This window comes from Prionailurus bengalensis, chromosome B4 (assembly GCF_016509475.1).
Source record: "Prionailurus bengalensis isolate Pbe53 chromosome B4, Fcat_Pben_1.1_paternal_pri, whole genome shotgun sequence".
Lineage (NCBI taxonomy): Eukaryota > Metazoa > Chordata > Mammalia > Carnivora > Felidae > Prionailurus > Prionailurus bengalensis.
The window spans coordinates 88247537-88262444 of record NC_057358.1 but is presented as its reverse complement, the minus strand read 5'-3'; the positions used below and the strand labels follow the sequence as shown (position 1 = coordinate 88262444).

Here is a 14908-nt window from a genome sequence, read left to right as displayed (position 1 = left end):
TTTATTCATTTTGGGGGAGAGAGAAAGGCAAGAGCACTAGTGGGGGAGGGGCAGAGGGCAAGGTAGACACAGAATCCAAAGTAGGCTCCAGGCTCTGAGCTGTCAGCACAGAGCCTGATGCGGGGCTCGAACTCACGAACCGTGAGTTCACAGAGCCAAAGTCAGACGCTTAACCGACTGAGCAACCCAGATGCCCCACTTTTTCCAGTTTTATTAAAGATATAACTGACATGTACCATTATATAAGTTTAGGGTATACAGTGTGTTGGTTGGATGCATTTATATTTGTATATTGCCAAATGATTACCACTACAGCTCTGTCACATCTTATAACTACCATTTCTGTTTTGTGGTGAGAACGTTGAAGCTCTACTCTTTTAGCACCTTTTAAGTATATAATACAGTAAAGTTATTGTATATAGGTTATGTATATGTATTTTATATATCTAGTGTATATATACTAGTGTATATATATATATAGTGTATGTATATATTATATAGTGTATGTATGTTTTACAGCATATACAGGTTATATATAATTATAGTCCTAATGCTGTACTTTAGATCCCTAGTCTTGTAATTGGAAGTCTGTGCCCTTCAACCAGTATCTCGCGCATCTTTCTTCTTTGTTGGGGTGATGTATGCTCCCCTCCCCCCTCTCCCACCACCACCTTGAAAACGTTGGGGAAGGTGGGGGAATCGTATTAAGAGTGTAGAGAAGCGTTCGTCTGTGGTGCCACCTGCACCTACACACACGAGAAGACCTCCTGACTTAGCCTGTCCTCTGTATCGCTAACTCTCTAGCCGTAAGAATCACTTGTATGCATGTGTGTGACATTTTAACGGCTTGTTTCCACTGGGAAGTGCCTTGGGAAGTAACCAGCCATTTGAATAAAACCAGAATTTGACATTTACTCTGACACCAAAAAATCTTGCTTGGCAACTCATAAAATTTATGGTCACACAAGGGAGGCAACCTCTATATTGTGTCAAATATTTCTTCTCCTTAGAAATTGTTTCCCTGTGATCCCCTTCAGTTTCAGTTAAACATGCAGTATCCTTTTTTGCATTAGTTTATTGCATTATACACAAAAGAACAGTTTGAGAAGTTTGTTTAAAAATGCAACCCCGGGGTGCCTGGCTGGCTCAGTCAGACCATGTGACTCTTGATCTCAGGGTCATGAGTTTGAGTCCCATGCTGGGTGCAGATTTTAGTTTAAAAAATTAAAAACTAAAAATAAAAACAGATTTTATTATATATTAAAAAATGCATGTCTATGCTCTTGCCAACATAAAACAACATCCACATCTCGGTGGCCACCACACCATTCAGCAGATGATAGCAAGCGTGGCGTCATTGGCTATAATGGCTGAAGACCACTCTTTTAAGATCTGTGTATATCTGGTTTATCATTTGAGTGTTCTTGGGCCATGTATGATAAGCCTGGTATTTGAATAAAGTAATTTTTCCCCCCAAAAAAGCAAATCCCTAGAATCCACTTCCTGAAAATCTCAGGCACTGGGTCTAGAGTAGGTCCTAGGAGTTTTCACATTTTTAGACCAATCTCAAGCAGGTGATCCAAAGACCACTCTTTAAATAATACTGTCATAAGCCATTCTTCACTGTGCTTCAGGAACTTGAGTTTTATAATCCCCACATGGGTTCATTACACATCCATGTTCCAGTCCTGGACTGTGTGATTCAGTCTTACAGTGCACGTGGCTCAGCGCCAGACTGGTAGGTTAGGGATACTACATACCTCGTTCTCCACGTGCACAGAGGTCTGCTGAGACCTGCGCTACTTGCTTCAGAAGAACCACAATCAGTCGGATTGACTTTGCCACCCACCAGGTGCCCCAGAGCCCACCAGGCATGACTGTGTCTCCTCTCCTAAGGCAAGGTCCATAGTAACTTGCTCTCTTGCTCACTAGAGCTCTCTGAAATCCTGCCATTCTGAGCGAAGTCCTGTGAAGTAAGAACACACTCTGGTTATGTGATTATGTTGAGTCCCCAATGGCCAGCATTAGCAACTACACATGTAAAAAATAGCAGTCATTCCACTAATTATTCGTTATGTGATCATATATAACTTACTGTCAGTGTGGACTTTAGTAATAATTATGCTGGGAAAACAGCATGAACCCAAACTGGCCCATGCAAACAGGGACATATGGTCACTCTGTGTGCCTCGTCACTGGATTAGACATGACTTAACCCACCTACACTGCACCCACGTAGTTTCACTCACAGGCTGGGGTTTCCTCTGACCTTTATAAATGGACATTTTAATGAACAGAAACATATTCCTCAAATGATCAATAAGCTAGATTCAAGCCCATTCACTCACTGATTCATTCAGTGAGCCTTTGGCTCAGTGGTGCACAAGCCATTGGAAGCCCAGAGAAAGGAGTAGATGATGAGAGAAGCCCAGCATGTAAAGGAAATTCCTTCCTGTAGCTTACCTCACCGAGCTGCAAAGTACTGGCCTCACGAGGAGACAGTGGAAGACTTATGCTATAGCAACTAGGTGTTGGGTACAGTTTCAGGCTCTTTTCATGCTACCTACTATTTTAGCTGGCTTAGAAATGTTTTAGCTATTACGTGGTATCCACCCTCAAAAATCGCATATTTATTTTGTCTGTAGACTACAATAGAAAAAGCAAACCCTCAAGAATATTGGTGGTATATTTCAGATGTAAAATTACACCCACAGCCCCAACAGCCAACATACTTATAATACTTAAATGTCCCTTGATGCATTTGCAGTCAGGTGCTCTGAGGTCATGTGGCCAGTCACATCCAGCCCTAACTCATCCTGTGATGAAAGAGTCTGAGAACATTGGTGCCGTAAGCATCTGAAGTGGCCACCTAGTCCTAACCTTTCATTCCACAAAGGGAGACGCTGAAGATGTGAAAGGTCATGCCTCATCCCTCACCATTCCTCAGTGAAAGTCCAGTACTATAGCCAAATCAAGCTCTATAAAGCCACCAAAGCACACCAGCCCTCCTCTCACCTCCCCAGGGTTTGGTCGCTGCAGTTCCCACTAGGTGTAAGGTATATGATTCAACTGCTTCTCCCCAGCACTCCATAGGATGAATCAGTGCTTCTTTCTATATTCCCGGCAGGTGGTCAGTAAACCTTGAAAACATGAGTAACCAAAGTGGTTTTGCCTGAATTTTAAGGAGAAGTGAGTTTCAAACCCATCTTTCGCCACCAAGTTCAGTATGTGTTTCATGGCATAGTGTAGGTAGAATCACAGCAACAGAGACCCTGGATGCAATTTTGGTGGCTTGCTCAAATGCTAACATTGAAATAATCGACTTGGCTTGTAGGACCACAGGGAATATGCTGGAGTTTTCTTTTTTTCTAGTACAGGTGCCATATTCAGAGTTCTATAGGTTGAGCTTCATGGTTGGCTACATGGGGTAGAGAGGATAAGACTTTGTGCCCTCATTTTCTACTACCTCTTGGCATCCTTTATCTTGGGAACCATCTGGCTTTTCTGCTAAGAACACTAGTGAGAGTCGCAATCCCTGTTATTTGAAATGAGACTTGTAATTGAACCCCAAGGCCCTGACTCTTACTCCTCTCCTTCCCCCAGCTGCTTTATTTTCAGGTCTTCTGCCCTGAGATGGGTGCCATAAAAAAAAAAAAAATACCATGTGGTACATTAGAATTTGTGGTTTCCGTCCGTATTATCTCATTTGACCTTTATACTGGCTCTAGCTGTAATAGGTAGAGCAGGTGTCCTCGCATTTTTTTTCCAATTTTTAAACAATGATTTCAGAGATGAGAAAATTGAGAGCAAAAGACAGTAAGTGGTTTATCTCAAGTCCCAAAGCTGGTTAGAAGCAGAGACCCGAAGTGAGGGCTTCTTATAACAATGGCAGGGCTCTTGCCATTCAGAAAGCCAGGCCTCAGCCATGGGGGCTCATGGGCCTGCCCTGAGTACTTCAAAAGGAAAAAGGGTTGGGAGAATTTGCTGAGTTGATAAAGCTGTAAGAGCTGTGAGGGCATCCTAGAGAAGCGGCTGAGATTTGGCAAATGGAAGAATTGATGGATTTCTTAAAAAATATTTTTATTTTTTATTGTTTAAAATTTACATCCAAATTAGTTAGCATAGAGCGCAACAATGATTTCAGGAGTAGATTCCTTAGTGCCCCTCACCCATTTAGCCCATCCCCCCCTCCCACAACCCCTCCAGTAACCCTCAGTTTGTTGTCCATTTTTATGAGTCTCTGTTTTGTCCCCCTCCCTGTTTTTATGTTATTTTTGTTTCCATTCCCTTATGTTCATCTGTTTTGTCTCTTAAAGTCCTCGTATGAGTGAAGTCATATGATTTTTGTCTTTCTCTGACTAATTTCACTTAGCATAATACCCTCCAGTTCCATCCACGTAGTTGCAAATGGCAAGATTTCATTCTTTTTGATTGCCAAGTAATACCCCATTGTATATATATACCACGTCTTCTTTATTCATTCATCCAGCGATGGATATTTGGGCTCTTTCCATACTTTGGCTGTTGTTGATAGTGCTGCTATAAACATGGGGGTGCATGTGTCCCTTCAAAACAGCACACCTGTATCCCTTGGATAAATGCCTAGTAGTGCAATTGCTGGGTCGTAGGGTAGTTCTATTTTTAGTTTTTTGAGGAACCTCCATACTGTTTTCCAGAGTGGCCGCACCAGCTTGCATTCCCACTGATGGATTCTTTTTTAAAGTAGCTTCAAGAAGCTGGCGTCAGCTTACACTAGTGTGAGCCCTCCCAACATGTCATTGAAATGTCATCAGTAATAGAGCTAAGAGGTGAACACACATTACACAAACACTGAAGCAGCAGCCTGCAGCCGAGCCCTGAGTAGAAGTACTCGATTAAAGACTCGCTTGTCACAAGCTCCTGTGCAAATAGATGCCCGGCGATGACGTTAAGGATGTCTCTAAGTGCTCTGAAGCCGAGGGTCCTGCGAGAGCAGTCAGCACTTGGCTCCTTCAGGGGCACATTAGCCAAGGCTCTTCTGTGCCCCCAGACTCTTTCCTGCCCACTCCCTTACACTGAGTTTTTTGTTTGTTAGCAGCTCCAGTGAGGACAGGGGAAGAAAAGGAAAGAGTCTGCTACTTGTGTCCAATATCAGCATGTTGGATTTGGGTGGCTGCTTGGAAGTGTCCAAGGTAAAAAACTAAATCGGCCCGGTCACCATATTAGAGCGTCCTCTGACTAGATCTCATACGTGGTATTATTTTTCTTCCTCCCTTCCTCTCATTTATTCTTTGCCTCAGTAAGTATGTCCTGAAGGTCTCTTGTTATTTACTCTGAAAAAATACTGCTAGGCTCACAGAAGAAATGCAAAGTGGGGTCTCTGGCCTCCAGAAGTTGAATCTTGGGAAGGAAGAGAAGGTGACCACCTGAAGGGGTGTTCGCTGTAAGCAGAACAAGGGTCAGTGTCCGATGAGGCAGATGCTTCTCTTGGTTATTTATTGACTGCTCACCAAATGCTCTGCGTTCTGGGGACAGAAACAGGCCAGTTCAGACCTTGCCCCTTGAGGAGCTTATTGCCGATGACCGTGTCTTCGAGGCTAGGCTCCCCCACCACTTGCGTTGGAATGACCTGGCCCTTGCCTACATAAGCTGGTGCCTGGGCGCAGCTCGACACATTCGGAATGTTTAAAGAGTGGCCCCTTGAATCTAAATTTGTTCAGTTAGCACCCCAAGCGATTCTTCAGCACATTAAAATCTGAGAATAACCAGTCTTGTGCAAGAGACAGACACGTGGACCTGGCAGGTACAAATGCCGTGCTCATGGGATATGGAGGATGGCGACTGCGCGGACCAGGGAAGAGAAAGCGATGCTGCCTGTTGGTTGCTTTGCCTCAGGAGTGCTTTGGCAGCTGCATGTGGCACTGCAGCCCCCAATCTAACCGGGCCCAGAGGGTTGGCAGGTCCCTGAGGGAAGGAAGGGGGAGCACAGGAAGGGACTCTGGGATATCACCTCGCTCGTTCAGATCTTTGTTCACACAGTGCCTTCCCAGGGAGGTCCTCTACAAGGACTGTCTTGTCACTCTTCTTACTGTGACTTTTCTTCAGAGCACCTGTCGGCTTCTGACATTGCAGTGTGTGGGTCTGTCTCTCTACTAGTGTAGATGCTCTGAGGGACTTCGTCACTTCTGTTCACAGCTGTACCTGCAGCACCTAGAAGAGTAGTTGGCACATAGTAAGTGCTCAGTCAACACATAGGCGGCTCTAGGAGGGCAGATGGACCCACACAGGCTCCATCCGTCTCTCAGCAGCTCAAATTATATCACTCTGAAAAACTGCAAGGATCTCAAGGATTCCTGTGGCCTTTCTCTCCCTCTCTGGGCAGCTGGGAACACAGGAAGGAGCCACACAAAGCCCTGACCCTGTTCTCCAGCTCTCCTGCAGACAAAGGCGTTTGCATAAACACCTCGCCCCTACTGGGGCCTGGGATACTCTCTTCCTGGTGTCTGAGTCCGGGGGAGCCTCAGAGCCCATTAGTTTAATGTGAGGCTTCCTGGAACATCAAGATGCTATTTACGGAATTGAAGAGGGGACTTTGGAGAGGTGAGTGTGGTCTGACTGAGGAGAGCCAACAACAGCTGCAGGGAGAGGAGGTCAGGACTCCAGAGCCCGCCAGAATCCTTTGAAGCCCTTGCCGCCAGGGAGGATGGGCGTGAAGCGGGTTGTCTTGTGCTGCAGCCCAGTTTTTCTGAGAGCATTTTCACAAAATGTTCTGCATTACAGGTTAATGTACAAGACACGAGTTGTAAGTGGAAAGTTGGCAAAGTCCTTTGGAAATTGGCTAAAGGGCAGGAAATAAAGGGTAGCAATAAAAACCTAAAAGGATGTTAATTGGGGAGTGCCTCAGGGAACAGGGTTGAGACCAGCTTTTTATTATTTACATTAAAAATACTTCGAGAATGGTTTTGAAAGGATTTTCGTGTTGGCTAATGAAACAGCATTAGAGAACTGTGTGTGGAAATGTGAATAGCAGAATTAGGGAAGGATTCAATTTATTGATGGAATTGAAGAGAGCATTTTGTAACATGTTTCTGTTTATCGTTCCACTCCCATTCTGTTGGCTAGATCTCCAGCTGAGTAGTGGGCAGGATAACTTAAGCTTAAACAGCTCAGATCTCTACATGTTTTTGGCCAGCAGAAAGCACTTGAAACGATTCTGGCACCCCAAACCCAGGGTAGTCCTGAAATTAAATGGATGTTATCTTCAGACCTAGAAATCTTTCTTTTAGAAGGCGCTAGAAGGCAGATGGAATCTCCTATTTAGCTACAAGCGCAAGATTGGAACTGGAGCACCTGACATCATCTCCCCCACCTCCTGTAACATTTTTTATTCTGTGGAGTTCAGATTTTCACAGAAATGTACTGTAGACCTACCCCAGTAAGAAGCTAGCAGTCTCTCTTAGGCAAAGTCATCGCATACTGGAAATAATAACACAGTGAGCCAGGACTTGAACTTGGGAGCCCAGAGCCAACATTTGCTGTCCTCTCTAAAGCCTGCCCTAGAGGATAGTCTGTGTAGGCATCACAGAGGCCACGAAGGCCTACATTTCCTTGTTTGCAAATGGGCCAGTAGGCATTCTCTTCAGCCTCGCTACTCAGAGTGCAGTCCAAGGACCCACAGCATCAGCATCACGTGGAAGTAAGCTGCAAAGACAGCCTCCGGCCACACCCCAGAACTGAATTAGAATCTGCCTTTTAGCAGGATCCCCAACTGATTCCTGGCACATTAACATTTAAGAAGCACTGCTCTAACATTTGTGGCGCCCAGGAGTCACAACAAATTAAAGCAAAAGGGATTTGGTTGCCTCTATTGAGTGAAAACTGGACCACATGAATTCAGTGAGTGCCCTGAGGATCGAATTCTGGCATCTGGGACTTTCCAGACTGCTGTAAGCTTAAGATCCCCCTTGTTGTTTTCATTAATTTGGCCTCATGAGGCACAGTGCCTTCTCTAGAATGTAAACTTCTACCCTCAAAGTGAATATGCCTTTTGAGAAAATGTTAAAAGCCAGTCCAGTATACCCCTGAGTTCTCTTCTCCTCTGTGTGGGCCGTGCACCAAGCCATTAGCTAATTGTTACCACGCAGTTAGCAGGCCACAGAGGCCTGGTACCTGGAGGCTGCTTTTCATTTGAGCTCATTTTCCAAGGGCTCTGTTGGTAGGCGTGTGCTATTTTGTTGTTTTGTGCTGCTGGGTGTAGTCTGTTAGTCCACAGGACCAGCCCTGTGTCAGGGTGTCACAGGCCTGGGCAAACCTTTCTAAAGCTAGGAGGCTTGGCTTTCAAAGATGTGGATTTGCACAGTCTGTCGGCCTCTTAGAATCAAATTCTCTCCAGATCTGAGATGACCTAGCAGTGACTGTGTGTGATGGGACACATGGTTGCTTAAACCCTATAAACTCCTTCCTCTCCCTGACCTTCCGCTGACCTACAGCTTTTACTCAGACTTGCTTTTAGAAGATAGGAGGGAAAAAAGAGAAGGGTTGAAGGAACTGGAAGGTTGATGAAGTTGACTTGCCTGTGCCCTTAGTTCATGAGGTGTGTATACACAGGGGCTGGTTCTGCCAAATGGGGAGGGAATGGCAATGAAATCCCAGACTCTTGAGGCGCCTGGGTGGCTCAGTCAGTTGAGCATCCGACGTCGGCTCAGGTCATGGTCTCGCAGTTCGTGAGTTTGAGCCCCACGTCGGGCTCTGTGCTAACAAACAGCTCAGAGCCTGGAGCCTGCTTTGGGTTCTGTATCTCTCTCTCTCTCTCTCCCCCCCCCCCCCCTCCCCTGCTCATGCTCTGCCTCTCTTTGTCTCTCAAAAATAAATAAATGTTAAAATTTTAAAAGGAAAAAAAAAATCCCAGACTCTTTTCCCGCCAAAGTTGGGTGAAAATAGAGTTGTGGCCTAACCCACATACTGCTTGATTTTTATTCTTACTACTTTCATCAAGGTTATTCTGTCCTTCCCAAAGAGGTTAGGTGGATATTGAAATATCCCAAGTCATTCCAGGTACTAGAGATGAGGAAAGACTTACAAGTTTGCCAAGACCCACTTCGGAGATTCAGACTTAGCATGTGTCCTTTGTAATTTAGGCTAGATTAAGGCCTCTTAAACCTGAGTGTAGTGTCTGAGCCCCATCCTTACAGGAAAGAAATCCTGCCCCTTGGGGCTCAAACAGGTAAGCCAAAATGTGATTCAAGTGAGCCCATTAAATAAAGTGTCTCCTCAGTCCTAGACAAATACAGAGTAACTACTAAAGATCCAGGGCTGGCCTTATCTCTCCAAAAGACAGAGCTAAGAAGCAGGGAAATCTGTTATTCATCTTTTTTTTTTTTTTTAAGATTAAAAAAATTTTTTTAAACATTTTATTTAATTTTGAGAGACAGAGACAGAGCATGAGAGGGGGGGAGGGCGGAGAAAGAGGGAGACAGAATCTGAAGCAGGCTCCAGGCTCTGAGCTGTCAGCACAGACCTGACGCAGGGCTCGAACCCACAAACTGAGAGAGATCATTACCTGAGCCGAAGTGAGAGGCTTCACCTACTGAGCCACGCAGGTACCCCTGTTATTCATCTTTATACATAGAGTACCTGGCACACAGCAGGCCCTTACTTGTGGAATGGGTGTGCAAAGGAAGGAAGGAAGCAAGCCTCAGGTTGCTTTTCTGGCTCGCACAGTATCTATTATAAGTATCATTCCAGCTATGTCTCAGGCATTAATTTTCAATTAACTCTTCCTTGTCAACTCTTAAGCTCACCTGTTGAGTCCCATATGTCTATACAGCAAGTCTCCAAAGGAGGCTACCCATGGCCACAAAGCTGGTTGCACAACCAAGTACTTCAGAGCGCGTACCTAAAAACCCCTAGCCGAGGTGGGAGAAGAAACGAATTCCGAAACCAATTTGTTATGGGAAATAACGTGCTCCCAATTTCTTAAGTAGGAGTATTCCCATTCTTTTCAGGTAAGAGTCTACGATCTCTCCAAATATGAGCATGGAGCAGATGATGTGCTGATCTTGGCCACCGATGGACTCTGGGATGTTTTATCAAATGAAGAAGTGGCAGAAGCCATCTCTCAGTTTCTTCCTAACTGTGATCCAGATGACCCTCACAGGTTTGTGTATTTTTATGGTTGTAGGGTTATACCTTCCGCCAGTTTTACACGGTGTGACTACAATAAATAATAATCGTGCACTTTTCATCATTCATGATTTGTAGTAGAGCTGATATGGATTAGGAACCGAACTGCAAAAGGGATAACATTTCTTATTAGAAGTACTTTCACAGCCAAGTAAAAGCCCTCCTCAAGTTGAACCTAGATGCAAGTGGTATAAAGAATTTGACTTGTAAGATATTTCGACAGCATATGTTTCTCACATTCTTCCCTCATAATTCCAAAGTGGAAATAATCCAATTTGTGATCCTCCTGATGAGAGCAATACCAAATGCTCCCAGCAGTGATTTTTATCTGTTGGGAAATTATTTCTTTTGAGAAACCTTGGGGAAAGAGAGAAAGATTAAAGTAGGTTTTCCTTTGTAGCATAATGGCAATGTAAATATCCTCAACAACTCTAGGTGACCCTCAGAAATAAATAGAAATTCCTCTCAGGAGAAAGGCAGCTTTGACTTCGAACACAAGGAAAACAACTCACTGTGCGTAAAAGCCAGTAAAAACAGCAGACAGTGGAGTGGGACCTGTAAATACTTCATTCTTGAATTTATCAGTCGAAAATACAAATGAATATTTTAACATTTAAGAAAAATTTTTAAAGCACTGAAAATAGGAACACGGACCAGAGACTGTAAATTGATTGCTCAGATTTTAAAAGTAAGGAAATAGAACTTCTGGAGATAACAAATATAAAAATAAGAATTACAAACTTAATGCATTAAACAGATTAGAGACAGTTGAAGAGAACACTAGTGAGCTGGAAAATGGATCTGAATACTCCATAATAGGGCTCAGAGAGACAGAGAGGAGGGAAAATGTAAAATGAGATTATGAGACTAGGGTTATGACCTAAGATGCTCTCAGTAGAGTTCCGGAAGGAAATACTGCAGATGAGAAGAAAAAGAAAAAGTTCCAGAATTGTTGGATGATAATGAACCGAAGATCCAGAAAGCCCAACAAATCTCAAGCAGAAGAAATGAAAATTATAAGTAGGTATGTCATAGTGAAACTGAAGAACTTTAAACAAACAAACTACTAAAAGCAGCCAGAAAGAGAGACAAAACAGATATGTATATAAATAGCATTTAGACTGAAAGCTGACTTTTCAGAAACAACAATAGGAGCCAAAAGATAGTGAGTTATATCTTCAGTTGCCTAAGAAAAGAATATTTTATTAACGTGTAAGTTTTTCTTTAACATATATGAAAGAATTTTCTAATGTAGTACAAATATCATTGAAGAGGATAAGTTGAGGACATTCTCAGGCAAAACACAATGTGAGGAATTTTAACAGCAACCAAACTGCGTGAAAGAAAATTCTGAAGGATATATCCAGATGGAAGATCTGAGAAGTCGAATGGATTAAGCTAGGATCTTAGTAAATTTGTAGATATATTCACTGTGCAAAACAGAAACAAGGATGTCTAATGTGTGGTAGTAAAAAATGATAGAATTAAAATACTGAATAAAAACTGCACAATAAATTGGCAACGGGGGTAGTAATTGGCTACAGTATACTACGATTCTATTTGGAAAGAGGTTCTCTTATACGCATTTAGCTTTAGACTTTAAATGTGTTTTAATAGCTAAAAAGACTACAAAACAAATAGAATATATAACTTTGAGACTAATTAAGGGAGAGAAAACCTACAGGGAATCAGAAAACAAACTTCTAGATAATTTACAAATCAAAAAATTATAATAAAAATTAGAAATAACTAGGGGTTTAAATAATGGGAAGAATACTGCATATCGAAACTTGAAAGGCTGAATCTGAGGTTTTTTTTCTTTTTTCATCTAATGAACTATGCAGAGATGAAGACTACGCTCACCCCAACCTGCCAGAAGTACCCACATCCCCTCCATGTCATAAGATACCTTTTTCCAGAACTCCCTACTGTATCACAAGGAACCCCTGGCCACAAGCTGTAGATTCTTTACCACAGAGAAAGATTTTCTGAGTAAGACCTTGAGAGCTGACTTGTGTTATGGGGCTATTTCTGCCTATATTATACACATAAACATGTACCTAAAGACTTTGTATAACTTGTAGGTGCTAGGAGCCAAAGGAGTAGAGCTATCTACTTGTAAGTCATATGTTCTTTTCCTGAGTGCAGACTATTAGTAAAAACATGTCCTGATTTTTTTTTTTTACTGTTTATTTTTGTGAGAGTGATAAACAGAGTACAAGTGGGGGAGGAGCAGAAAGAGAGGGAGACACAGAATCTGAAGCAGGTTTCAGGCTCCGAGCTGTCAGCAGAGAGCCAGATACAGGGCTCGAACTCATGAACTGTGAGATCATGATGAGCCGAAGTCAGACACTTAACTGACTGTGCCACCCAGGCACCCCAATACCTGTCCTAATTTTAAAATTTAGATCTGTGGTTCTTACTTCAACAACAGTATCTAATTTAAGGAGAGAAAGCAGAGTAAACACAGAAGTAATGGGAGGAAAAGTTATAGATAAGAAAACAGAACAAATATATGATAAAAATAAATGATCAGTGAATTCAGTAAAGCAGCAGGATAAAAAAATCAATATACAGAAATCTGTTGAATTTCTATACAACTAACAACAAACTATCAGAGAATATGAGGGAACAGTTCCATTTACAATTGCATCAAAAAGAATAAAATACCTAGGAATAAATTTAACCAAGGATGTGAAGATCTGTACTCTGAAAACTGTAAGACGTTGAGGAAAGAAATTGAAGAAGGAAAAAAATGGAAAGATATCCCATGTTCATGGATTACAAGAATTAATATTCTTAAAATGTCTATAGTACCCAAAGCAATCTACAGATTCAAACTCAATTAAAATACCAAAAGCAATAAATAAATAAATAAATAAATAAATAAATAAATAAATAAATAAAATACTAAAAGCATTTTTCACCGAACTAGAAGAAAATAATCATAAAATTTGTATGGAACCTCAAAAGACCTGAATTGCCAAAGCAGTGTTGAGAAAGAAGAACAAAGCTGGAGGTATCACAATCCCAGATTTAAGGATATACTACAAAACTGTAGTAATCAAAACAGTATTTTACTGGCACAAAAATAGACACATAGATCAAATGGAACAGAATAGAGAGTCCAGAAATAAGGCCACCTTTTAATGGTCACTTAACCTACAAAAGAGGCAAGAATATACAATGGGGACAAGAAAGTCTTCAACAAATTATGTTGGGAAAACTGGACAGCTACATGCAAAAGAATGAAACTGGACCACTTCATACACCATACACAAAAGTAAACTAAAAGATTAAAGACCTGAAATGATAAAATTCCTAAAAGAAAACGTAGGTCATAAACTCTTGGCCTTAGCAGTAGTTTTCTGGATGTGTTTCCCCAGGGAGGGGAAACAAAAGCAAAAATAAATAACTGGGACTACCTCAAACTAAAAAGCTTGTGCACAGGGAAGGAAACCATCAACAAAATGAGAAGGCAACCTACTGAGTGGGAGAAGAATTTTGCCGTATGTGATATATCCAATAAAGGGCAACTCAACACCCCAGGTGAGAAAAAAACAAAAAACAAAAAAACACACACAAGAAATGAGCAGAGGACCTGAATAATAAACCTTTTTCCAAAGAAGACTTACAGATGGCCAACAGACATATGAAAAGATGTTCAACATCACTAATCAAGGAAATGCAAATCAACCACAATGAGATATCACCTCATACCAGTCAGAATTGCTAGTATCAGAAAGATAAATAATAAGTTTGGCAAGGATGTGGAGAAAAGGAAACCCTCGCACACTATTGGTGAGAATGTAAATTGGTGCAAATCAAAACCACACTGAGCTATCACCCTACCCATTAGGATAGCTATTTAAAAAAACAAAAATAAAAAAACAAAAAAAAAGAAAAACCAGAAAATAACAAGTGTTGGTGAGAATGTGGAGAAATTGGAACCCTTGTGCACCACTCTTAAGGATATAAAATGGTACAGCCGCTATGAAAAGCAATATGGTGGTTCCTCAAAAAATTAAACATAATTGGGGCACCTGGGTGGCTTGGTCCATTAAGTGTCCTACTTCGGCTTAGGTCATGATCTCATGGTTGTGTGTTCGAGCTGTGCATCGGGCTCTGTGCTGACAGCTCAGCAACCCGGTAGAAAAATGAGCAAGAACCAAACACTCATGACCCAGAAGAACATTAATGGCCAGTAAATATATATATTTTTAAGTTTATTTATTTTGAGAGAGAGAGAGAGAGAGAGCAGGAGAAGGGCAGAGAGAGATGGAGAGAGAGAGACAATCCCAAGCAGGCTCCACCCTGTCAGCGCAGAATCCAGCTTGGGACTTGATCCCATGAACTGCGAGATGGTGACCTGAGCCGACATCTAAGAGTCCGTCACCCACCTGACTGAGCCACCCAGGCACCTCAATAAATATATTAAAAAACACCCAACTGCAGGGGTGCCTGGGTGGCTCAATCAGTTAAGCATCCAACTCTTGGTCCAGATTGAGGTCTTGTCTCATGGTCGTGACTTCAAACCCTACGGTGGGCCCTGTGCTGGGTGTGAAGCCTGCTTAAAAAAACAAACAAAAAACAAAATAAAACACTCAAATGCAGTAAGCAGAGAGGTAAAATTAAAGATGTAGAGCAACCGTAGATGGTTTTGTGAATTTGTAGACAGGACTGGTCACACTTGGCGTCCCTGGTGAAGTTGGACGTTTGTGTATCCTGTGACTCGAAGTTCTCCTAG

At 42.3% G+C, this 14908-nt stretch overlaps 1 protein-coding gene across 2 annotated transcripts in view; it reads left to right on the top strand.

The window, feature by feature from the left end:
* The window catches only part of PPM1H (protein phosphatase, Mg2+/Mn2+ dependent 1H), a 261881-nt gene that overhangs the window by 229449 nt on the left and 17524 nt on the right, over positions 1 to 14908 (top strand). The window contains exon 9 of one of the 2 annotated variants that reach the window (XM_043564780.1): positions 9984 to 10135. The exons of the other annotated variant lie outside the window; for it this stretch is intronic. Coding sequence (XP_043420715.1) covers positions 9984 to 10135 — 152 coding nt within the window. The remainder of the gene's footprint in view (positions 1 to 9983; positions 10136 to 14908) is intronic. 2 annotated transcript variants of the gene reach the window in all.